General features: G+C 35.8%; 2 protein-coding genes across 2 annotated transcripts in view; both read left to right on the top strand.

Moving 5' to 3' along the window:
* The window catches only part of LOC134815976 (uncharacterized), a 578562-nt gene that overhangs the window by 483301 nt on the left and 69378 nt on the right, over positions 1–25883 (top strand). The gene's annotated exons all lie outside the window — the stretch shown is intronic.
* Positions 1–25883, top strand: part of LOC134816150 (Fanconi anemia group I protein homolog) — a 145188-nt gene that overhangs the window by 65667 nt on the left and 53638 nt on the right. Inside the window, exons 8-10 of the mRNA XM_063824919.1 lie at positions 18116–18210; positions 18653–18744; positions 18938–19096. Of these exons, the coding sequence (XP_063680989.1) occupies positions 18116–18210; positions 18653–18744; positions 18938–19096 (346 nt within the window). The remainder of the gene's footprint in view (positions 1–18115; positions 18211–18652; positions 18745–18937; positions 19097–25883) is intronic.

Genomic DNA, 25883 nt, shown 5'->3' with positions numbered 1-25883 from the left:
TTTTCAAGTTTGCACAGGAAGCACGAAGGACTTCCATACTTTCCGAGTGTTTCTCCATCTTGATTTTAAACTCATCAATATTTTTTAACTTCTACTGATCCTTGAAGGGATATTTGTTTATAAAACCTTTGTAAAAATACCTGTTAAAATGATTACGGGAGAAATTGATATCCCAAGGTCTTTTCTTCATTTGACCAGTTGAAAAGTACAGCATTCAGGTGGTATACGATTTTGAGAAGAAAGTCAAACGACTTTCTTCTCAAAATGAAGGGGACTCAGGATTGCTATATCGTCCCAAGGAACTATGGGCTCTTGAGTAACACCCTGTCTAGTACTGTGGTCTTTAGGCTTCTTTACAAGCTCTCCTGACTGGAGCTTCTCCCAGATTTGCGTGATTTGATCAGCAGTTCTATCGATGTTGAAAGTGAGCCGGATATCAACCGCTTGGTCTCGACTACATGTACAGAGCATGCAGAATGCTCCGCCCAATCCTGAGAGAAGGGACCTCATTTTCCCATCGATCATCGACAGCGTCAAATCAGCTGTTACTGTATACGTTTTGTCAGACACAGTTACTTGGAGACAGTTATTTCCTGAAAAAGTGGCTGGTGAGTGAATGAATTCATCTACAACAACAAAGAGAACTAAATCAGTATTAATCAAAAGTTATAAATTAGGCGTAATTATATCTTTTAAAAATCAGAACTATTTGGGCAGTTTTAAGTTCAGATAAATAACTTTCAATTAGAAACAAAGAATAATATTAAACCCTTGCATCATCTGCATCATCTGCATTGGGTACACTGGATTTTCCCTCCAATCCTATGTCTGTCATTCCTTAAGCAATCCTCCTGATGTCTAGAGACATGTCTCCTGAAGCTGATGTCTCTTCTGTACATAGAACTGCAGTTTTCCTGATACAACGGAATTAAAATGCATTTATTCATTTAATAAAATACACAGACTTAAATGACACTAGTGTATTATTTTATAGTTTGATTTTTGATCAGCATTGACTAAAACCTATTCAACCCTATTTTAACACCTACCAAATTTTAACACTATTTTAACACATAGGAAGGAATAACTAGCCACCCCCCTTAAAACTGGATTTAAGATAATTTAAATTTTTATAATAATAACATCAGTTTTGTCACTTTCTTCTTAGCAGTAGCAGTGCTGAGGTCCTTAGAGAACATATTGAAGTTGAACAGTTCTCCCCCAAACTACATATTTTTGTTACACAGAATTCCGAAATTCTATTTTTAGAAACTCAGTTGGTTTACTGACAAAATCCTTATCTCTTGTGCGGTGTCCTCTGATCTTCAGATCATCTTAATTGCTTTGGATCTCACCAAGGTTTAAATCATCTTAGATCTTCTAAGACTGCCCCAAGACTGACCTTTCACTATTATATTCTGGGTATATGCATTATAAATAACAACAATAATCAATTAATTAATTAAAGACAATTTTCATATTGATCACCAATTTATTACACAATTAGTCAATGAATATACATTTGAATAAATAATATACAATTAAATTCTGGCTCTAAATGGTAGCATGCTATTTTAAATGCGTATGGTAGCTGAGGACGTTGGAATACATGTTAAATTGGTATAGCTGTCCTCCGATCCTGTGAAATAACTTTTAGTGATTAAGAAAAATAATGACGAAAGAAAAACGAAAAAGAAAACAAAAAGAGTCTAAAATTAAGAAAAGAAACATAACGTGTTGCAACGAATGAAAAGAAGAAAGATGATGAATATTATATAATACAGATATATTAGAATTTAGTTAGAAATGTACTAGAAGCTCACTTACATGTTTGCTGTCCGTCAAAAACCGTTGGTTTTACCCTATTTAAACCTTATTTAAACACCTACCTAGGTATCAGAAATTGATAATAAGAGCCACCAAAATTTCTCTCTTATAATATCCCTGATCCTGTCGTGGAGTCTCAGGTACCGGGGATTACTGGTCCGCATGAATCTCCGGTATATCTCTTCTGGGTCTTATGTATTTCACATAAAAAAGACAGCTTTTATATTTACCACAAAACATTCAATACACAGCCACACATTGTTGAGAAATCCTTAGGTGTGGCTGTAAGCGCAGAATAATCTTTAGTTCTCGCAGTACAGGCCGTGAACACAGCAATGCCAATTAAATAATGGAGAGACTCCAAAAACCGCGCACCCATTATTTGTGATCGAAAGAAAACTTTATTAATTTTTTAAGCACACAACAGAAAAATAAATAATTTGTTATTGTTATATTCAATCACCTCTTTGGGGTAATACTGGAAATGGGTTTGCTTGCACCGGGTTTGATGGAACCGGTGCTGGATGTCTACCTCTTCCTGCCCCTCTTCCTGTCCCTAAGAACTTTGCAGGGTTATGTTTTCATGCTGGCCATCACCAACACCATAATGAGTAGTAATGCGTGCTACATAACAGATAGGATAGTGTTCAGACTGAGGGAGGCTAGTCAGGGGTATTAGTTGTGGAGCAGATAGTGGCCTCGGCTTCGGCTGCAGCCATCTTTTTATATGCATATTTGACTCCGCATGTTCAGGTGGACCCTCCTAAGTTTGGTGTAGGTGACTGTTTCTCCGCTGAAAAGTGAACTCAAACTGTGAAATGTGTATGATGAACGTAATGTGACATGTATGTTATGTGACATGAAGAAACCTTAATTTAAGATTTATGATTGAACAGTGATATATGTTGAGAAATCGATGTGTCAAGTCATTAAGCAGGGCATCATTCACCTCCTAGCACTTCCTGTACAGTGGCTCCAGTAGAAGCTGTCCTTTGAGAATATATTAAAGTTGAAAAATCTATCAAATTACTATATAATATGTCTATACTCATTAGTTAGAAAATCTATTAATTCAACAGTTCCTGTCAAAAAATAATCTAAAATAAGTTTGTTGTATACTGATTTTACCTTGGCGCATTTGGACTGGAGTTAGTTCTTTTTCCTCTTCTCTTCTTGGGATTCTTCTTGTCTGGTACCTGAATTATGTTAGTGGAGGCATCCGCTGGGTTATGAGTTACCGGCACAAACCGGGATAATGACTCCTGTACTACCTTGCCTATCTCCTGACCTGCTAATGATTAGCAGGTGCTAATCTAACCTCACTAAGAACCTCCTGATAAAGAACCTGCCGGCCGATGGGAATCTCCGACGAGCTGAAATGAATAAACGACTTATTTCGATGAAAACTCTGTTTTAAAAACCCCCTCATTTTTTCACTTAGTCAAATTAGATATATATTAAATACCACGTCAATTTATTATGACAAAGAGAGAGAGAGAGAGAGAGAGAGAGAGAGAGAGAGAGAGAGAGAGAGAGAGAGAGAGAGAGAGAGACAGAGAGAGACAGAGACAGAGAGACAGAGAGACAGAGAGACAGAGAGACAGAGAGACAGAGAGACAGAGAGACAGAGAGACAGAGAGACAGAGAGACAGAGAGAGAGAGAGAGAGAGAGAGAGAGAGAGAGAGAGGGGGGGGGGGGACTCGAGAAAAAAAGAAAGAAAACTGGTAACAGAAACTTAGTTGAGTAAAACGAAAGGGTTAGGGTTAGTCTAAAAAATGTTGTTTTTATTTAGTGCTTCAGATTGATCTTGACCTGGGCCTCGTCCCCCTGCGTCCCTCGGTCTGCGTCCCTCGGTCCGCGCCCCCTGCGTCCCTTGGTCCCCAACATCAACTTGTTGTTCAAGTTGTTCATTCGGATTCGGGTCTTGAAACTGTGCGTAGGGTAATGGGTAGGGTAATGGGCGTGGTATGGATTTTGTGGTTTGTGGATTCTGAAAATAAGGCTGGGTGTTAGAATTATGTAGGTGAATGTGTAGTCAGTGTGGCTTATGTTACAGCCCCACAGCTTGTGCGGTATCCTCTGATCTTCAGATCATCTTAATTGCTTTGGATCTCACCAAGGTTTAAATCATATTAGATCTTCTAAGACTGACCTTTCACTATTATATTATGGGTATATGCATTATGAATAACAACAATAATCAATTAATTAATTAAAGACAATTTTCATATTGATAACCAATTTATTACACAATTAGTCAATGAATATACATTTGAATAAATAATATACAATTAAATTCTGGCTCTAAATGGTAGCATGCTATTTTAAATGCGTATGGTAGCTGAGGACGTTGGAATACATGTTAAATTGGTATAGCTGTCCTCCGATCCTGTGAAATAACTTTTAGTGATTAAGAAAAATAATGACGAAAGAAAAACGAAAAAAAAACAAAAAGAGTCTAAAATTAAGAAAAGAAACATAACGTGTTGCAACGAATGAAAAGAAGAAATATGATGAATATTATATAATACAGATATATTAGAATTTAGTTAGAAATGTACTAGAAGCTCACTAACATGTTTGCTGTGCTGTCCGTCAAAAACCGTTGGTTTTACCCTATTTAAACCTTATTTAAACACCTACCAACTACCAAGGTATCAGAAATTGATAATAAGAGCCACCAAAATTTCTCTCTTATAATATCCCTGATCCTGTCGTGGAGTCTCAGGTACCGGGGATTACTGGTCCGCATGAATCTCCGGTATGTCTCTTCTGGGTCTGAATGTATTTCACATAAAGAAAGACAGCATTTGTATTTACCACAAAACATTCAATACACAGCCACACATTGTTGAGAAATCCTTAAGTGCGGCTGTAAGCGCAGAATAATCTTTAGTTCTCGCAGTACAGGCCGTGAACACAGCAATGCCAATTAAATAATGGAGAGATTCCAAAAACCGCGCACTCATTATTTGTGATCGAAAGAAAACTTTATTAATTTTTTAAGCACACAAAATGAATAATTTGTTATTGTTATATTTAATCACCTCTATGGGGTAATACTGGAACCGGGTTTGCTTGCACCGGGTTTGATGGAGCCGGTGCTGGATTTCTACCTCTTCCTGCCCCTATTCCTGTCCCTAAGAACGTTGCAGGGTTATGTGTTCATGCTGGCCATCATCAACAGCATAATGAGTAGTAATGCGTGCTACAAAACATATAGGACAGTGTTCAGACTAAGGGAGGCTAGTCAGGGGTCTTAGTTGTGGAGCAGATAGTGGCCTCAGCTTCGGCTGCAGCCATCTTTTTATATGCATCTTTAACTCCGCAGGTTCAGGTGGACCTACTTGGTGTAGGTGACTGTTTCTCCGCTGAAAAGTGAACTCAAACTGTGAAATGTGTATGATGAACGTAATGTGACATGTATGTTATGTGACATGGAGAAACCTTAAGTTAAGATTTATGATTGAACAGTGATATGTGTTGAGAAATCGATGTGCCAAGTCTTTAACCAGGGCATCATTCACCTCAGTGTCCTGGCACTTTCTGTACAGTGGCTCCAGTTAAAGCTGTCCTTTGAGAATATGTTAAAGTTGAAAAATCTATAAAATTGCTATATAATATGTCTATACTCATTAGTTAGAAAATCTATTAATTCAACAGTTCCTGTCAAAAAATAATCTAAAATAAGTTTGTTGTATACTGATTTTACCTTGGCTGGACTGGAGTTAGTTCTTTTTCCTCTTTACTTTTAGTTCTTTTTCCAGTTTCCACTTTTCTTCTTAGGATTCTTCTTGTCTGGTACTTGAATTATGTTAGCGGAGGCATCCGCTGGGTTATGAGTTACTGGCACAAACCGGGATAATGACTCCTGTACTACCTTGCCCATCTCCTGACCTGCTATTCTAACCTCACTAAGAACCTCCTGATAAAGAACCTGCCGGCCGATGGGAATCTCCGACGAGCTGAAATGAATAAACGACTTATTTCGATGAAAACTCCGTTTTCAAAACCCCTTCATTTTTTCACTTAGTCAAATATGTTATTAGATATATATTAAATACCACGTCAATTTATTATGACAAAGAGAGAGAGAGAGACAGAGAGAGAGAGAGAGAGAGAGAGAGAGAGAGAGAGAGAGAGAGAGAGATGGAGAGAAAGAGAGAGAAATAGAGATCCTGTCCCCCGATCCTGTTGCGAGACAGTTGGATTGACTCCAGTTGTTGACTCCCACTGAGCTGAAGCGTTTGATGAGATCGAGTCGTTTCAGAGTGATTAGTGATAGACTAATTAACTTCGCGATAGATTAATTATATCAATGGAAGTTTCAGCTCCAACATAGCTGAAAACTTTGACACAGTATATATTTAGTGGTACTTATTTAATTGTCAAATGTTTCATGAATTCATTTTAAGACTGATTTGGTGAAATAAGTTTTGATGATTAAGAAAAACAATGATGAAAGAAAAATGAAAAAAAAGAGTCTAAAACTAAGAAAAGAAACATAACGTGTTGCAACGAATGAAAAGAAGAAAGATGATAAATATTATATACAGATATATTAGAATTTAGTTATAAATGTACTAGAAGCTCACTTACATGTTTGCTGTCCGTAAAAAACCATTGGTTTTACCCTATTTAAACACCTACCAAGGTATCAAAACTAGTTACATGTACAAAACGTGTCAATGACAACAACCTAGGATGGGTGCTCTCGGTCTATCTTGGGGATGTTATTGATGTATGATACGTGACTTTTCACGATTTTTACTAAATCCTTAAGGTTAATACTAGGATTTTGGGGCTCAGGCAGCCGTCGCACTGGAATTTGCGTCAGATGTTTCCATAGGAATATTCGTTGAAAACTTGGAGAGGCCGAGGGAACTCTAGTATTATATAATACAGATATATTAGAATTTTGTTAGAAATTCGAAATATAAGCGCAGAGCACGATTTCGAGACAGAGTACGCTTTTAGATTAACACTTTTACTGGTTAAATAATAAGAGCAAAAAATAAATAAAATAAAATAATAAACAGTAGTCAAAGGAATGCTCAATCAACTGAGATCAAGAATGTATTTAACGTTAAAACTGTACTGGATTAAAGATATTTTTAAGTGAAAAAAGTTTGTTAATAATAATAACATCTGTTTTGTCACTTTCTTCATAACGGTAGCAGTGCTCAGTTCCTTTGAGAATATGTTAAAGTTGAACAGTTCTCCCCCTAACTTCATATTTTTGGTATTGAATTCCGAGATTCTGTTTTTAGAAACTCAGTTGGTGCTTTGGATCTCACCAAGGTTTAAATCATCTAAGATCTTCTAAGACTGACCTTTCACTATTATATTCAGGTATTATATGCATTATGAATAACAACAATAATCAATTAATGATAATCTTTATCATGTTGCTGTCTTCTTAACATTTCTTGGGAAAAGACATTTTACTATAGATAACCAATTTTTTACACAATTAATCAATAAATATACATCCAAATAAAAAATATCCAATTAAAATTTGGCTCTAAATGGTAGCATGCTATTTTAAATGAGTATGCTAGCTGAGGACGTTGGAATACATATTAAATTGGTATAGCTGTCCTCCGATCCTGTGTCTTCTTTTCTTTCACGTACACATAGTTAGTGGTACTTATTTGATTGTCAAATGTTTCATGAATTCATTTTAAGACTGATTTGGTGAAATAAGTTTTAGTGATTAAGAAAAACAATGATGAAAGAAAAATGAAAAAAAAAGAGTCTAAAACTACGAAAAGAAACATAATGTGTTGCAACGAATGAAAAGAAGAAAGATGATGAATATTATATATAATACAGATATATTAGAATTTAGTTAGAAATGTACTAGAAGCTCATTTACATGTCTGCTGTCTGTCAAAAACCATTGGTTTTATATACAAATTGGCCGAAGGGGGGGGGGGGGGGGGGGGGGGGGGGGGGGGGGGGGGGGGGGGGGGGCTCTGTCCCCACTGTCCCATCAGCTGGGGGGAATGCAACGTCAATTAATGTCAGTATTCCATAAAAACCCCAAACTGACATTGACATTAATTGACATTAATTGACATTAATTGACATTAATTGACATTAATATGTCTTGAAATTTGAGATTATCATTATTCGATAAATATTCAAGATATTCACGTCTATGTAAGTTAGACCGGTTCAAAAAAACAAAATGTCCTTGAATAATTATGAGTATGTTCTTATCTGTTGATCCTTAGGTTCAAAGACCACCAAAAAAAATTTCAGCTTCCAACTCTTCCATCTTCGGTCCCACCGGCCACGCCCATATTTTATTGGTTTCTTATACAGGTAAAATATCTAGAATCGGCTTTTTTAGTATGAAGGAGTAATGTTAGCTGTTTAAGATTCGTTATTCAAATATAAATGTCATGAAGGCATTTCGTTTAATGTGGGTTTTAGGTTCTGATGATGTTGAGAACCTTGCCCTTGGATGGCCACGCCCATTTAAGAAAATTAAATTTCGGGAAACCGTATTATTTTAGTTTTATTGTTTAATGATCTGAATTTTTTTCACATTTCACATTTCCATATGTGATAGTAGTGAATAAATTGATGATATAAACGTTCTAAAGTGCTAAAAATATGGTAGAACTACATAATCTCTGGTCGAAAAATATCGTGTCAATTAATGTCAGTATTCCAAAATTTTGCAAAACTGACATTGACATTAATTGACATTAATTGACATTAATTGACGTTGCATTCCCCCCCATCAGCTAAACCCTCCATTTGGACAGGGGATTGTCAATCGCTTGCCTTGTGTCCAACTGCTATAAATACAAATATGCTGTTCTGCAAAATACTGGTGTGATAAAATTCCGGCAAAAAAAATGAAATCAACCTTTTTCCACCTATTTTTATATAATTATATAGTCCAACCTGTTTTAAAATAATTACTATCAATTTAAAAGTTGAAATATGAAAGATATTCAAATTACAACTGCCTCTTTTGCAGTATCAGCTCTTCCCAAGTCTTTTAATATTTTTTCTACAATCCAAGATAGGCGTATAGTAGAGCACAGTTCCTAGATAGTGTACGCTTTTAGATTAATACCTATTTAAAAATGAATTTAAGTCAAATTAAATATTAAACAATGATCAAACAAATTATTAATCAACTGAGATCAGGAAAACTTTTAAAGTTAAAATTGGACTTAAGATAATTTTAAATGAATAAATTTAATTGTTTATAAATAAAATCTGTCTTGTCGCTTCTTCTTAACAATAGCAGTGCTGAGGTCCTTGGAGAACATATTGAAGTTGAACATTTCGCCCCCAAACTACATTGTCTTATATCCTCTGATATTCAGATAATCTTAATTCCTCAGGATCCGTTTGCTACAGCACCTCATCAAGGTTTAAAAAGACTAACCTTTCATTATTATATTCTAGGTATATACTTAGTGATTTGTCACAATATGTTATGACATTATAAATAACAATAATAATAAATGAATGATAATGTTTATCATGTTGCTATAGTCTTTAAAGTAGTAGCACTGAGGACGTTGGAATAGACATTGAATTGGTAAAGCTGATCCCCGATCCCATGTATTTTGTTTTCTTTGTGTACAAATATTTGATTGTCAAATGTTTCATAAATTCTTTTTTTTTTAAACTGATCAGGTTAAAATACTAAAATAGGTAGATTTGTAATTAATAACAAATTTTAGTGGCTAGGACAAATAATTATGAAAGAAAAATTTAAAAAAAGAGATGATACAACTAAGAAAAGAAACAAATTATTCCATAAATGAAAGAAAAGAAATCATGAGAGATCAAGAAGAAAGATGATGGATTTGATATAAAGATATTAGAATTTAGTTCGAAATAGACCAGAATCTCATCTACATTTCTTGTCCGTCAAAAACCATTGGTTTTATAAGAATTGGCCTTGCACTTGAATTTTTTGCAGATATTATGATATTTAACTTGGACAACATGAACAATTCTTTATAACCACGACACACACACACACTTAACTACATTATCATTAATTATGGACCTACATTCCTCAACTATTTTGTTGCTAATAAGTACCAGGAAGTATAGTATTATCAAGATTTTTTGCTTGAATATATTGTTAATCCTCTTGTCCCACGCCTGCTTAACGTGAAAATCACACCAGAAAGGACGTATCCCTGGAAACGGTGCCATCACGGCGTTTATTTCTGCCGGGTCCTGGTCCGTCATGCAGTACTATGACGGACCAGAGCTGCTCACCGAGAGGGCTTCGGCTAAAATCTCTTCACTGTTTAGAACATTCAAAGTTTTCTGTGTGTTAAACTGCGTACAATATTTCTATATAATATGGCGGCCAATGTTTGAATCTCTGTTTTTCCAGGGGAAGCCAGAATTTGTCTTTCCCTTCCAGCAACAAAGGCTGCAGAAGAACTGCTTGTGGGATTTCCCATTCCATTCATTCTTAATATGAAAGGAGATATAATGATATTATTATCTATCTTTAACTGTGGAATGATTCGAGGTATAATGGTATAATTTTTCTGGTCCATTTGAAGCTTTCGTCAAGAAAGCTTCAAATGTTTTTCCTTCTGTTTTTTCGTCAAATTGTGTCCGAAAAATAGACATTTTTCACATCTTTTTCATTATTTTGTGCACCTTTAATTCATAAGTTGTAATGATGATTAACCGACTGTAGTATATCTCTATCTAAATATGAAATCTGTCCCTTTACTTTCGGGACCTCATCCTTATCCAAATCAACTTCTGAAAGTTTTTATTGCTATCCAACGATGATGCTTGGCTGGTTTTTAACCTTTCTAAAATGGCGAAATAGAATTCACCTTAAAATCGCTTTATATTCTGTATATATAGTATAAAAATATCAGGTTGAATGCTAAATTAGGGGTGGGCAGGAATTATAATATTTTTGGGTCATGTCATGAAATCAAAAACGGTGTTGTTTTTTGAGGGAAACAAGGTCTTAAACTACCAAAATTTGACCTCTCGATCATTACATACCACTAGCTTTTCCTGTTTAAATAGGTCTTCCATATCAGCAGTTGCTGAAAATTTCAGCTGAGAAACATTAGTAACATCAACAAATGCGAATAATAGTTAAAAGCACACTGGGATATTTGATCTTATCGACTTTCTCATCAATAACATGCACTACAGTACGTGGTCCGTGAACGAAATGTCCTGGTGTTATCACCTACAGGAATTTGAAACAAATTGTCAGTCCCAAAATCTTCGTTTACACTGCTCGAAGTGAGTAACTGCAGCTTCTGTTGAAGTTTCTCAACTTTAACTTATCACAATTAATGCTATCGTTTTCATCATCTTTGTCGACATTGAATGTGTTTCTAACGCTGTTGGATCTTCCTGTAATAACTCCTCTATTCCATTCTCTCCCACCAATTATTCTGTACCGAACTACATCAAGTCAACCCTGGTTGCCTCAGTGTCCGTGTTACTTATCTTCATTAAGGTTGGACACCCCAAATATTAAAAGAAAACCAGTACAATAATTAATAATAATAATAACAATTATTAAATAATATAAAAGATACCATTGATTGTGCTTTTCTCTTTGCAGCCTTTCCAAAGCCTGTCCCAAAGATAAGAGCAGTTATCTCCACTCAGGTGAGAATTCATAATACTTTTCATACTTGAGTGGGTCACCCTCTTAAGTTGGTCGTGAAATACCTGAATCGCTGTGTTGATAACTTTAAGTTTTTCTGCTATTGACTCATGTTCTACTTTCCTTAGCCAGTTAGCCCCTCGGATTTTATCAGCCCTCCCAAAGAAGCTTGAGTAGAGAATAGCTGCAGTAGCATGTCCTCCATTTCCTGCTCCTCATTGGATTTGTAAAGTTCCTACTCGTCTTCATTATCGTCCTTCTATAAATCGAAAATGGAAAGTTTTAAAAAGTATCTATTGAATGATTCATATTTCAAATTTGAAGTTTTGGGTCCTAGGTCAAGGAATTCACTTAATTTCAAATGACTAATCCCACTTAATATTTAGGTAGTCAAACCTTCTAGCTAGCTAAAGTGATGGGTGGATCATTCCAGCGTTCAAAATCTGTCAGTAATCAGCAATTTCTTCGTAATAAAACAGTGTGAACTATAGTTATACTGTGACTGTTTCCGTGATGACTTTTTCGAGTCACGAGTATTCGAGCCTAATTCCTAAACAACTGTCACATTTTACTCATGATATAAGTCATAGTTTGGTCGGCGTCGGGCCCTTATGCATAAAATTGTAATTTAAAATTTAGTGTTAAATAATATATTATTCTTACTCGGGAAGTATGTCACGTCACTTGCTTCTCTCATCACGTCTGCAAGCGTGTAAATCATGACCGTACAAGCTTATATGAGGGTGTAGCTGTATGCAACCTCACGACTCTGTCTTAATGCTTCGATAAGAAACTTGCCGCTTATACCTGTGTGGGATGATTATATAAGTAAATTTAGTAGTGAAAGACATATAAACATAATATACCTATATACCACAAATCATTGTCAATTTCCCAACTCTATTGGTCCTGGTAGTGGTAACTTTCCAAGGTCATAAAATCTCTGTTCGACGAAAGATACTTTGTGATTCGATGTTTAAGCATTTATCCAGTTTTAAATAAAATTACAGTGCTTAAATTTGTCTGATTTTATAGATCGGATGTAATAACATAAAATTGTACTATTATTACTACTATTGACAATACTGCTACTAATACTACTGCTCCTACTTTGTCAGGTTTCTTTAGGTTATATCTATATTTTCTACAAAATTTGTGTGCTGCTGCAATTACTTTCTCATCGGGATCTAGAATCCCTAGTTTGATTAACAGTTCCCTCCATTCTTGGCAGTTTCTTCTCTTTACTGGAGTTTTAACGCCAAGTTGAAGTTAATAATAATGAACAGTATGAATAAACCGATAAACGGTAAATGTTACAATATCATAATTTTCAAATCTCATTTTCATGTATATCAAATAAATGTATATATTGTTATGTATCATATGATGTCCCCAAACAAACAAACATGATAAACTACAATTTTCTTCTATACCCACACCTCTTGTAGTGGGACGAGCATTGGTACCTCGTAAACGGGCTGCATTGGTTGGGGGATGAGCTGCATTGGTTGCTCGTAAACAGCCTCCCTGCGCCTGAAGTGCTTACACACCAATCCTATGATGCTGTGAATAAAGAGGAGAATTATGACTTTGCTGGTATTAAAAGAAATTTATGTAAGGTTATATGTTACAGTTATTAAAAAAAGTCGAAAAAGTCAAAATCATTGAACAATTTTGAATATGCAAATTAGATTGAAAAAAAATAGTAAAAATAAAAATAATACCATTTTAGCACAGGGTAGAGCACCAACCCGAGCATCACGAGCAATGCCGCTATTATAATTAATAATTTCTGTTCATACACGGATATTGTCATGATCTGTCATGGATACTTTTATTACTACTATTGACAACACTGCTACTAATACTACTGCTCCTACGTTGTCAGGTTTCTTTAGGTTATATCTATATTTTCTACAAAATTTTTGTGCTGCTGCAATTTCTTTCTCATCGGGATCTAGAATCCCTAGTTTTATTAACAGTTCCCTCCATTCTTGGCAGTTTCTTCTCTTTACTGGAGTTTTAACGCCAAGTTGAAGTAGACACGTCTTTACTGAATCCGAAAAGTATATTTTGCCATTCCTATAAGTGTAGAGGTACATGACTATAGGAAATTATAATGAAAATATTGAAATTGTGAAACGTTTTGAGGAAATGTTTTCTTTTTCTTCTTCTTTTGGGAGAGGTCATTTATTTTTGTAGTCCCTCTCGACTCAAAAAAGTCTTGTTTAATGGAAGAAAATTCCAATCCAGTTATATTTCCCCATGACTCCACAATTTGTTTGTGATATATTTTTTGTGATTTCATTTTTGTGATTGCCTCATCACACCATTTTATTTTTGTGATTGCCTCATCACACCATTTAATTTTTGTGATTGCCTCGGGCCTTTATGCATAAAAATGTAATATAAAATTTAGTGTTAAATAATATATTATTCTTACTCGGGAAGTATGTCACGTCACTTGCTTCTCTCATCACGTCTGCAAGCGTCTAAATCATGACCGTACAAGCATATATGAGGGTGTAGCTGTATGCATCCTCACGACTATGTCTTAATGCTTCGATAAGAAATTTGCCGCTTATACCTGTGTGGGATGATTATATAAGTAAATTTAGTAGTGAAAGACATAACATAATATACCTATATACCACAAATCATTGTCCATTTCCCAACTTTATTGGTCCTGGTAGTGGTAACTGTCCAAGATCATAAAATCTCGTTTTAATTCTCACCTAGTCTATCGATGAGCGTTTTTGGGCAATAATTATACTTCGAGTTTTTGCAGGGGAGGACGTCTCCTTGGGAGAATGTAAGCAGCCGATAATCTTCTTTGTGGCGTGCTTCTGTTACCATATTTTCTAATTTACCTTAAAGGTCCTTTATCAACTTGGGGAGACTTTTTAAATCTCTTTCCTGACCTGTGTGGGATGATTATATAAATAAATTTAGTAGTGAAAGACATAACATAATATACCACAAATCATTGTCCATTTCCCAACTCTATTGGTCCTGGTAGTGGTAACTGTCCAAGGTTATAGAAAACGGAGTTCTCTTGGTATTTAGTGTATGCTAGTCAAGCTCTAGTCACGAAGCACGAACGGCAGGGCGTACCGTAATGGTAGAAAAGAAACGAGTATATTTAAAAAGGATAATTAATTAAATGGAAAAGCAATACAAAGTGAACTTCAACAGATAAAACTTCCAAGTGTTCGCTCCAAACAATTGACGTGAATATAGATCACTCGACGTGTCTAATCACAAAAGATAGTGCTCAGTCAGACTGGCTATCGTCAATTAGAATCCCTTAAAAATGATTAAGGGGCAACTAAGAAGTGAGCTCTCCACTTCCGGCTCTCCGGGTATACTCCCGAAACTTACGTCACGCCATAACGCGTGTCGGCATAACGCAAGCAGCCTGCACCAGCGTCTAGACACCGTCTAGACAATGAGCACTCCACTGACAGTCGTCCTGAGGTCGCGAGGACCAACCACAGGCCTAGCTGTAAGTCAGGTGCAAAAGAGCGGACAACTACAATAAGGCAAATTGTCTGACAGCAGGTTTGCCAGTCAACCAAATACAGTCAACCAGTGTAAAATGAAATACAAACCAAAATCTTCTAATTTCTAAACCAACTGTTAAACAGTTAAACTCCTACACGAAATGTCGCACTACCCGGAAATGTGTAACGGTCCTATACTACCACATTTCACAATAAAAGTGTTCCTAATAAATTAAACGCAACTCTCCTAATATTACATATGCCGCTGTAAACAAAGTTAATATATCGAGAACCTAACGATACTACTTTACAACATCTCTACCCAAAATTTTTTTCCGAATATTTAAAACCCTTTAAAAATTCGCCAACAGCCTTACGCTGCACAACCTATTTAAATTTAACCCTACTCCCTAGCACGGCTCTGCTGAAAGAATCTTAAAAGTAAACGCCTAACCCTATTCCAAATCCAATATCATAATTTACAATACTCACCTATTTCTCCGTCTTTCCTCCTTCCATTCAAACATTTATTTTAGATCCTCATTTCCATTCCATACGAATGAGTACAAGTAAAACACTTTAAATATAAAATATGAAATGTATTAAACAAATAAAAAAACAAGAATGATAAGAACAGCCAGTGCGAGACACCTCGTCCTCCCGAGCTAATGAGGGCTGCTGTATGGCTCTGTGCTGTGCGAGGTGGGGCTGTGGAAATAGGGCGGGGGCGCCGGCTGGGTGTCCATTCTTGCCGCCTGTTGATCCGCCAAGTACTCCAATTCCACTGTTAGGTCTCTTATTCTTCTTTCTGCCCGCCTGATGCGTTTCTTGAGTTCTTCTAACTCTTTCAGGTCGTCGGTATACGCACTGCTGATGGCAGTAACGGCCTTCATCAGGTCCCTTGATGATGACATGCTAGTAACTAGAAAAGTGATAGAAGGTTAGACAAGCGGATAAAGGGAGGTTTAGAAGGTGAAAGGGGAATACAAAATCAAAACATAAATCTAAAAAAATATTATTCAAGTAACAAATTTTGAAGTTAAACAAATGAAACTCGTGAATCACAATAAATAAATACAATAAAATATCAAAACAGAAAGAAGGAATCCTCAGAAAGTCCTCTCCATGTTTCTGAGGCTCACCAGGCTGTCCAGTGCCCGTTGAAGTCGCGTGTTGGACGAATTCTCGCGAATCTCGCCCATCACGCGAGTCGCTGTGAACAAAGTTAATATATCGAGAACCTAACGATACTACTTTACAACAAGGTCATAAAATCTCTGTTCGACGAAAGATACTTTGTGATTCGATGATTAAGCATTTATCCAGTTTTAAATAAAATTACAGTGCATAAATTTGTATGATTTTATAGATCGGGTGTATTAACATTGTTATTCAAAGTCTGAATCTGAATTAAGTACTTTTAGATGTTCTATCTGCCTGCACGATAGATGGGGAAATATTTTGTTTTTCTTCTTCTTTGGGAGAGGCCATTTATTTTTGTAGTCCCTCTCAATAAAGTCTTGTTTAATGAAAGAAAATTCCAATCCAGTTATATTTCCCCATGACTCCACAATTTGTTTGTGATATCTTTTTTTGTGATATCTTTTTTGTGATTACGTTATAAAACCTTATTTTGTTTTTCTCTAATGCTGAGCTGGGCTAAAGTCAGTTGATCGCGAAAATTCTCAGCTGTTTTATCTCTGACCTCTGTCCTATATCGCACTTATTTCTGTTCAAATATAAATATTTTTTATTTAATTCTATGTATAATACTAAAGTTAATATCAATAATATATACGTGGAAGCTTTGAAATTATGAGTGTATATTGTATATTGTGAGAGCTTATAATACGTATGAATGTATTGTTTCTAGTTCTTCTGAAATTAGAGCCTCGCCTTCTTTGAGTGGTCATTGCTTCCCTAGCTCTAGCGGACCTTTTAACGGTTTGTGGAAAATTGAACTCTTCTATTAATATCTTCTGGACGAGAATAATATTATCTGAAAAAGTTATTTTTTAATAACTAATTTAACGAATTATAAAAAAATAATTATATGTGGCACAGTTAGGGCTGGTTATAAGTGTGTCTCTTATCCAGCTTACTGTCCGCTAGTGCTGTGATCATTGTTTTGTTTAATAAAACAAAAGTTAGTATCTGTAGTTGAAACTTCCAAGTGATACACTGTTTATCTTGTAAGCTAAAAAGGTTTAGAACATCCTGAATATATAAACAAAAGCTCTAAGAAACAGATAGTAAACAAAGTAAACATTTCTGTCCCCTAATCTTTCTCAAAACAAAAGTTATGCAATTTGCATAATTCTCCATTTCTAGCCGGCTATAAGAAATTAACGATTAACGTTAAATAGTTCAAATTATTTAACGATAATTTTCGAACACTAAGGTCTTGTAAAATCAGTGAGAAAAGGTTTGACTGCGGTCTTCCACGCCGCCCTTGAAGCTGTAAGGTGTTAACAGCAAAAACAAGCGACGAATAGGCTGGACCATCTGTAGGCCCACGCAGCTCAGTACATGTCCGAGCATCCTCCACCGACTACGAGCCACTTTAGCTGACAATGGTTCGCTATTGCAGCGTTTATACAAATTCTTGTTGGAAATGATGTGAGGGTATTTGTAATTCAAAATTGATCGCAGATGACGTCTGTGAGCAATATCCTGAATATTATAAATTAATAATATATAATAACTTAAGTATATAGCAATCATCATAGCGTTTTTTAGCTTAGGGTTGTGTCAATCGGTATCATGCTGGTTTAAAATGTTGGATGTTATGGAAACCATGCTTATTTCGCATTTGGTGAGGATGAACATGGCAGCAAATTATTACAAAGAGATCTTCATCAATTAATCTTGTGTTAATCTAGTTTGGTTAATCCTATTCTTATCACCATAATATTGTTGTCACTACATTTATTTACAGCTTAACTCTGGGTACAGTGTAACTGACAAGCTATGGAGTATGGTGGTTACCTTGGACAGGCTTTCCGTCGCCAACTTTGAGGGTGTAATATAGGGTATTTCATTTAATCATAGAAGAGTTCTCAACGTGGAAAACTCCCACCGCTCTAAAGTAGGCTAGATACCAAAACGTCTCATTCTAATTGGTAACCTCTTCTTCAGGAGTTAGGGAAAGCGATCAACCAGCACATCAAGAGTTCGAAGAAGCTGACCCCTTTTACCCTTGGCTTGGGACTGAGTCTCACACAGCACGACAGGTAACAGATGTTGAACTAAATACTACAAATCTGTTACATTTATTTTCTATTAGGGGTCGTTCACACATTTTTGGAACATCCCCCCCTCCCCCCTCTCCGTAATCATTTTTACAGATGTGTATAGCTATGTATAGAAATTGTGTCAAAATTACACAAGCGTAATCATTCAGAACCCCCGCCCCCCCCCCCCCCCCCCCCCTCAGCTGATTACGTAATATTTGAACGACCCCTAAACACTACAAATCTATTATGTATTTATTGAGCTATGGTAACGTATTTGTAACGTCTCGTCTATGACAAAGGCGTGGACAGAAACGTTTACAACTATTTGTTTGGCAAACTGAGTTGAGACGAGCTCACTTTGTCCCTACACCTTAATTATAATCTATTGTTGTCGCCATGATTCAAAATGTTTGGGACTGAGTCTGACACAGCATGACAGGTTTTCAGAACAAGTTCTGTCCTGTCTGAAGGGTGGAGTCAGCAGAGCTTTACGAGGAAGCAAACTGTGGGCTGCCTCTAAGTTCATCCATGGTGAGTCGCTTCTTGTTAACTTCCTTTTTTACATTCTGGTGCTATTGTCAGATTTTCGTAATGGATGAAACACTTAAATTTAATTCTTAGACGTTGTCAAAAAAACAATTTCTTCTTCACTAGAATAAATATGATGATCGTCAATTCCAGCAGTACACCCTCCCCCCCTCTCTTACTGATTGGTATTGATCAGGAGTTGTAGACGAGAGCAAGGAGGTAAAGCAGCTGTTGGAGGTGGTGCTCCGGAAGAGTAATAATGGCTGGGACTACGTCACTGAGGGCCTCATCAAGCTCGGCTTCATTCTGCTGGATAGTTCGGGCTCCGAGAGTGACGTTGGGGTTTTTATTCTCGGTATGAATTTACAGTATCTTAATGATTAATCTTCATTTTTCTCATTTTGATAATTGGATCGAATCGGAGTATTATATAATATTTACTATTGCGACTGAATCACCAATATTATGTACTCGTTATATAATTGTTATATTATGATCCATGTCGACCTAATCAGAAGTGCAATATAAAACACTGCAGATATACATTTTGTATTACATTTATTGAAGTAGCGGATTGATAACTAAGTCTGCATAATGTGTCATTAATGGGTCCCTATCCCCATAAACCTCCTTCTTTTGCAAAGCCTCTTTTTTATTTGTCTTCACTTACAATAACTGCGGTGTAGTTACTAGCATTATGGATTTTATGTATGTAATCAGAAACTTGTAAGGTACTTACAAGTATAATTTGTTCGGCACAATCTTTCAACAGTAAGTACAACTTCAATTCAGGACCAACACGTACGGCTAGTTAATCTTATATCTAGATTTTGGCTTTAACTTATACTGTTAATTTCTACGGCAACACCTCAGATGCACGCAGAATTTTTCAAGTTCTGCACGCCTAATATGTAATATAATATAAATGATTATCACGTGCGCCAAACACCACTCTGGGATACAATAAAGTAGAACAAAATGTGCTTTGTAGGCAGTAGGGAAATTTAATAGTGCGTGGTGATACCGCGGCGAAATTCTTGTTTAAATTTTAACCATGGCCATGTATCACAGTCGTATATTACTGTAATACATATAATATAATAGTTAAAATATAAAAATATACCACAGTACAGGGAACGAAATTGTATTTATGAATATAATAATATATACATTAATGAAGCTCTTAAAATATAAAATGTGCAACATATTGTCCTTAAAAATCTAGCAACTACCTGCGAAGTTAGTACTAGAGGGGATTCACGCTTTATGTTACACTTTAAATGGCTTCTAAACTAGAATTTATTTCTTATGTGTACTAGGTTTATGTAGTCAGTGTAGCTTTAGTTGTGATTAGCGAGCTCTCATCTTTGTGTAACGTTGTTACATTGTCGCATTAATAGCTTATGGCCCTGGTTTTGAAAAACGTGAGTAAGCGGACTTTAGTGATCTATATCCGGATGGAACATTGTTTAATAGTCGCAATGTTGTAATGATTCTGTACAATTTGTAGTGTTCCTGTTCATTGTGACCTGGAAGAGGTTATGATAGTTCTTCACAGTCTTGAATATACTCATTTCCAATATCATCTTGGTGATGCAAGCCATGTCAGGCGGAAATGTGATATTTGTAAAAAGAAGGCAGCCAATAAAGAAGGCGAGTGTGATTTCTTAGTCATAGGTGCTAATTACTTTGTCATAATTGAAGTTAAGAATATGTGCCATATTAGTGATAAATCAGCCCCTAAAGATATGAACGATCAGAAGTTTCAGGCATTAGCTGGTACATTCCAGAAGTCATTGAAACAAAGGAAAAAGGTTGCAGACATGATCAAACGATTCAGTGGACACTTAACAATTCTACAGTTTACTGCGTATCCCTATTTCAGCAAAAAATATCAAGACGAATTCTTGTTGAGTAGAGAGCAGAAATCAACGATCATATTTGAAGAAGACCTCAATTGTTTCGATGATTGGTGGGACGATAACGTCAAAGACCTCATATTGGACGAACCTCTAAATTGCGAGATGCGCAAAGTAAGAGATATTTACCCCCTGTAGCACACATTTTGCTATTGCACACATTTTCCGACACTTGTAAAAATTTCATGGATTTTCGACACTTGTAAAAATTTCACGGATTTTCGACACTTGTAAAAATTTCGAGCAATTTCAACACTTGTAAAAATTTCACGGATTTTCGACACTTGTAAAAATTTCACGGATTTTCGACACTTGTAAAAATTTCGAGCAATTTCATCACTTGTAAAAATTTGTTATTAAAAGGATCAACATCATTATATATCTCATTTCTCTTTTTGTTAGTTTTACAATGTCAGATATTCTTATTGAAGATGAATATCACAGAGGTTTTGTTATTGAGATCATGAGATTACTTGCTGTACATAGTTATTCGGTTACCAGAGCTTTCAGATTAGAGTTACTCTATCTTAAAGAGAATAGAATTTTAAGAGCAAGGATTTTTGAAAACACTCTTGTTTTTAATCGAGTACCCAATTTAAAAGTAGGTAAAAATTATGTTGTAGTAGGGTGGTTAACAGCAAGCAACCATATTATAGAGGTGAATGATATGAGCTAATATGCAAGAGATCCGTGATTTATCAATTGAAGATCTGCGCACAAAGCTGAAAGAGCAAAAACTCTGTTATGGTTATGAGGTTCTAACAATTTGTGAACGTCGTCGCAAAAAGTTTGAAAAGCGATTGTTCTTACACATGCAAGGAAAAGAAGCACCCACCCTTCATAAATGTGCTGATAATAGGAGTGAATACTTTTTGCTTGATATAGAACTTCCACAGACATGGTATCCAGGAACATCAATACTGAAAAAGACATCAACTAAAAAAACTAAGAAGTCTGTCCGATTTAAGCAAACGGAAATATTTGGAAATGAACCCATCTACCCATACTGTGTTACAAAGTACAATCATAACACTAAAAGCCAACACCTACATGCACCACAATGTTCTAATGCTGTTGCAGAAACGATCGAGGTGTTGGGCCAATACAGATGGATGAATAGAAAGTTTTTGATTGAAGGGAGGCATGATATATAAGAACTTAGAGTTCCAACCTTGACTGATTGAAGATGCAGACCAGCTCACAATATTTCCAAGAGTTCTATGTCAACTCACCATCAGAATTTCTGAGTTTCCAATGTCTCTTAGAGTCTTAGGTCAACAGAATCAACAACAATTTTAATCTCTCCAATTTGATCGATAAGATATTTCAAGTGCAACTCATCAAAACTATATAACTCCTTTGTTCGATCAACAGGTTTTGATATGTCATCCTTTGTACCCATACAGATGCAATCATGACTCGGCTCAGTTTTCAACTTGGATTTTACTCACCGATCTAGAAGATCGGACTTTGCTACTAAGGTTTAAGAGTTGCATCTCGTAAACTTTCCTGGTAGTATCGGTTATAGGTCTAGGTTGAGTGTCATATTCTCTTATGATAAATACTCGAAACTAAAGAGAGTGAATGTGATCGGGCTAATTCAAAACTTATTTATCGAGGTAAATTATATTTCTTCAAAGAACAGACTAATTCATAACCACACGACACCCCAAAGAAATATTTGCTTACCATGCCACAGCTTTTAACCAATGTCCCCAGTATCATCAGGAACAATCTCGATCAAAATCACCCTGTTAAACATGAACGGAGGTTTGGAGATGGGTGCTACTTTTCAGAGTATCCAGAGTTCATTTTGATTGAAGGGAGGCATGATATATAAGTACTTAGAGTTCCAACCTTGACCGATTAAAGATGCAGACCAGCACACAATATTTCCAAGAGTTCTTTGTCAACTCACCATCAGAATTTCTGAATGAGCTTCACTCTGAGCTTTCATACTATCAAAGAACCAAAGTTATAACTATGTTTGACATTTACCGTATTCGAAAAAGAGTACTCCCTATGTTTGATATTTTGATATCAGCTCAGAGTAAGAGTTATGAAGATATCATCAATATCCATGAAAATATAGTTTTGCAAGCAATACGAGAAGAGCTGAACTTATCAGATGTTACTCAGATGGCAAATGAAAACAAGTACATGTTACGCAATTGTTTTAAGGTCTTCATGAATTCAATGCCCAGTGACTCGCCTATATAAATCGAGTTGGAATGTAGAGAGCTCATTTCTTGATACAGAACTTTGGTTACGTTTCAAACATGGCACTCTTCAACAACTATGGATTGATTTGTGAAATTAATCCAAATACAAAAGGATACACTCGCTTGACGATCTCAACGAATATACCATTCAAGACAAGATTGATTAAGTTCAATGTTTGGGATACCGTACAGTTAAAGAAACCTGGAAGTACTAGATCCAGTACCGCGATTCCCTTCAAAGTGGGAGAAGAAGTACAAGTGGAATATTCCTACAAGGATGGGTATCCTATACTCGTTAACATGGTTTCATCTCACGTTGACAATTGTCCAATATGCTTTAACTCACTGGAGGGTATTGATACTCAAAGAATGGAGATTGGATGCGATGGATGTCGATTGATACCTGAGGAAGAACACAAGAAAAGAGTGAATACTCAAATGCAGATCGTTTCTAAAACGCTAAAGCAGTATTCAAACAGTGCAGGGTTCAAACTAGAGCTTTTCAGTGAAGTAGATAACAAAGCCTTTGCTCCGGTTATTTTCCCAAATAACTTTGCATACCAGAAACTTAAAAAATATGAAAATTGGACACAAATACTGGGTCGTCGGATGGATTGCTCCAAACGGAAAGTTTCTCGATGTAGTTGATATCAATTAGTTGTAATTTTATTGGTTTTATTTTATGTCTTTATGAACTTGTTTTCATTTGTACAAATAAAACAAATTTATTCAAATTATTGAAGAAACAAAATTAAAAGCTACAGAATCATTTTTTTCAAAATCTTGTGAGTAGTCGTTTAAAAAATCTTTATAATCTAACCCTAAACTTAACACATAGATAAAATGAATGCAAAAGTAACCACATGCTTTGCTATTCCAGCCTTGAACTCTATAGTTTGTGTATCTAACAAACTTAAACTTTTTTACAATATCCTTATAATATTTAGGTAGAGTTTTGTGGTCTGGCGATCGTCCAAATGAATCAAAGAAGCATATTGTATCATCTTTTGCAGCCCAAGCACACCAATGTTCTCCATTTTCATCATGCTCCTCAGTGTTTGAAATGAAAGCATAATATGGTTTGGTAGATGTAGGTGAGAAACAAGAAGGGTAAGTACCAATATAGTTTTTGCTAGTAACGCTTGTGTTGAAAAGAATATCGTCAAGTTGCGTTGTGGTAAGAGGTTCAAGCATTATTCAATGATGCGTACAATACGATCGGAATCTATTTGAATTTGTCTGTCAAAGACAGCATAAACAATTAGTATGAGATCTTCTGGAAAAGTCTCTGTTCCGAGATCTATTTCAATGCTGGTACTTGCTTTCTCTTGAAGATTCAGATGACGATCATTTATACTAGATCTATCAGCACCGAAGCTTATTGCAGTCATGAAATTCAAATGAAAGTTGTTCTCATTTATAAGACATGATCCTTGGGTATCCTTACCCAAGGTGCGGTAAAGTTGTCGTAGATACTCACCAAATTCTTTGAATTGGAAGTTATTCTCACCAATTTTTCTGATACTACCAACTTCTAAAGGATCAGCAAAGACTGGAACACCATCACGGTAAAGTTGAAATTTTTTGTAAGGTATCATAATAAAAGGATTTGAGGGCATATGTCCATCAAAGTCACGACTCCTCTGCAACATAAAGAATGCATATGGAGGAAGAATAGAGTTTGCAAAAATATCATTTATTCTAACTATCCTCGATGATTGCGTTACCGGACGTACTATGATTTCAGGTCTAGAAATGAAATATGGAATAGGATCTTTTTTAAGTCTCTCCTCAATCATTTCTAAAATTTCATCCCTTACTCGATAGTAAGTAATGTTAAGAAAACAATCTTCAATAACCAAACTATATCCAGTATCTGCTTTGCACAAAAGCAAGAAATCGTCAGTATTTTTAGTTAGACTCATTCTCAAATTCATATTTGTAGGTAAACATTTTGTAGTGTTTAACAATGGACAGTGAAATTTGGTGTTTAGAGTAACATTTTTTCCTCTATTGAAAAGAGTACTTCTTTTACTGGCAGCTGGATTTGTTTGAGTTGGAACCCAATTATCCACTTGTGACATTTGATTCTGATACTCTATTTCAAGATTATCACCATCTAGATCTGAATTTCCATTCTTAATAACCTCTAACATTTCGCTCCTATAATCGATATCCATTGGTATTTCCATATCAAACGCATAATCCCTTTTTGCAGCAATCCCCTCTTTAAGAGACTCAAATCCTGGAACAGATTCAAGATCATCCCATAAAGTTATATTTCTATCAATTTCATCCCACCTCCAAAATGTTCTTAGATTTTCCTCAGATGTTTTTGTTACACCTTCATCCATCAGGAATCCTTCGTTGTAGAACAAATACCCATCACGGTTTTGATCCGAGCTTAGAGTCTGATTCAAGAAACTCTGGTAAGCATAAGCATTCCGCATACTTTGACATAACTCAATGCGATTTCCTGTTACAACTGAAACTTCACCCCATAGACTGTTTGCAATATTGTTAACTACAGAAACATCTTTTGCTCGTGTGCTGATATCTCGACCATTTTGCATTAGCTTCACCTTGGTAACTATGTGTAAATCCGTTAAAAGTCCTTTCGGTTGTGGTGGTATGTTGAAATTTATGGGTCCCTCGTTGAATAAATTTGTTACAGGCCACACTTTCAAATCGTAAGTCTCTTGAATCGAAACTTGTGTAGGTGTGTCATTCCATAGAAGGAGAGAAGATGACATTGAATCACTAGAGTTTACAAATTTCGCCATTTTCTTTTACGTTTGGAGTGATGTTTATGTGTCACTTGAGTATTAGCTAAACGTTTTAACTTTTTTTCTCCCTGTTTTGCCCCAGAAGTATTAGCTAAACGTTTTAACTTTTTTGCTCCCTGTTTTGCTCCAGCAGTAAGTAGTTCTTTACCAGCAGCGATTGCAATTGGTTTTGCTGATTTAGCTACTGCTTTTATAGCCTGTCCAGCGAGTGGTAA

Source organism: Bolinopsis microptera, chromosome 5 (assembly GCF_026151205.1).
Source record: "Bolinopsis microptera isolate Bmic1 chromosome 5, MBARI_Bmic_1.0, whole genome shotgun sequence".
Classification (NCBI taxonomy): Eukaryota; Metazoa; Ctenophora; class Tentaculata; order Lobata; family Bolinopsidae; genus Bolinopsis; species Bolinopsis microptera.
The sequence above is the reverse complement of the archived record's forward strand: the minus strand, read 5'-3'. Positions and strand labels throughout refer to the sequence as shown.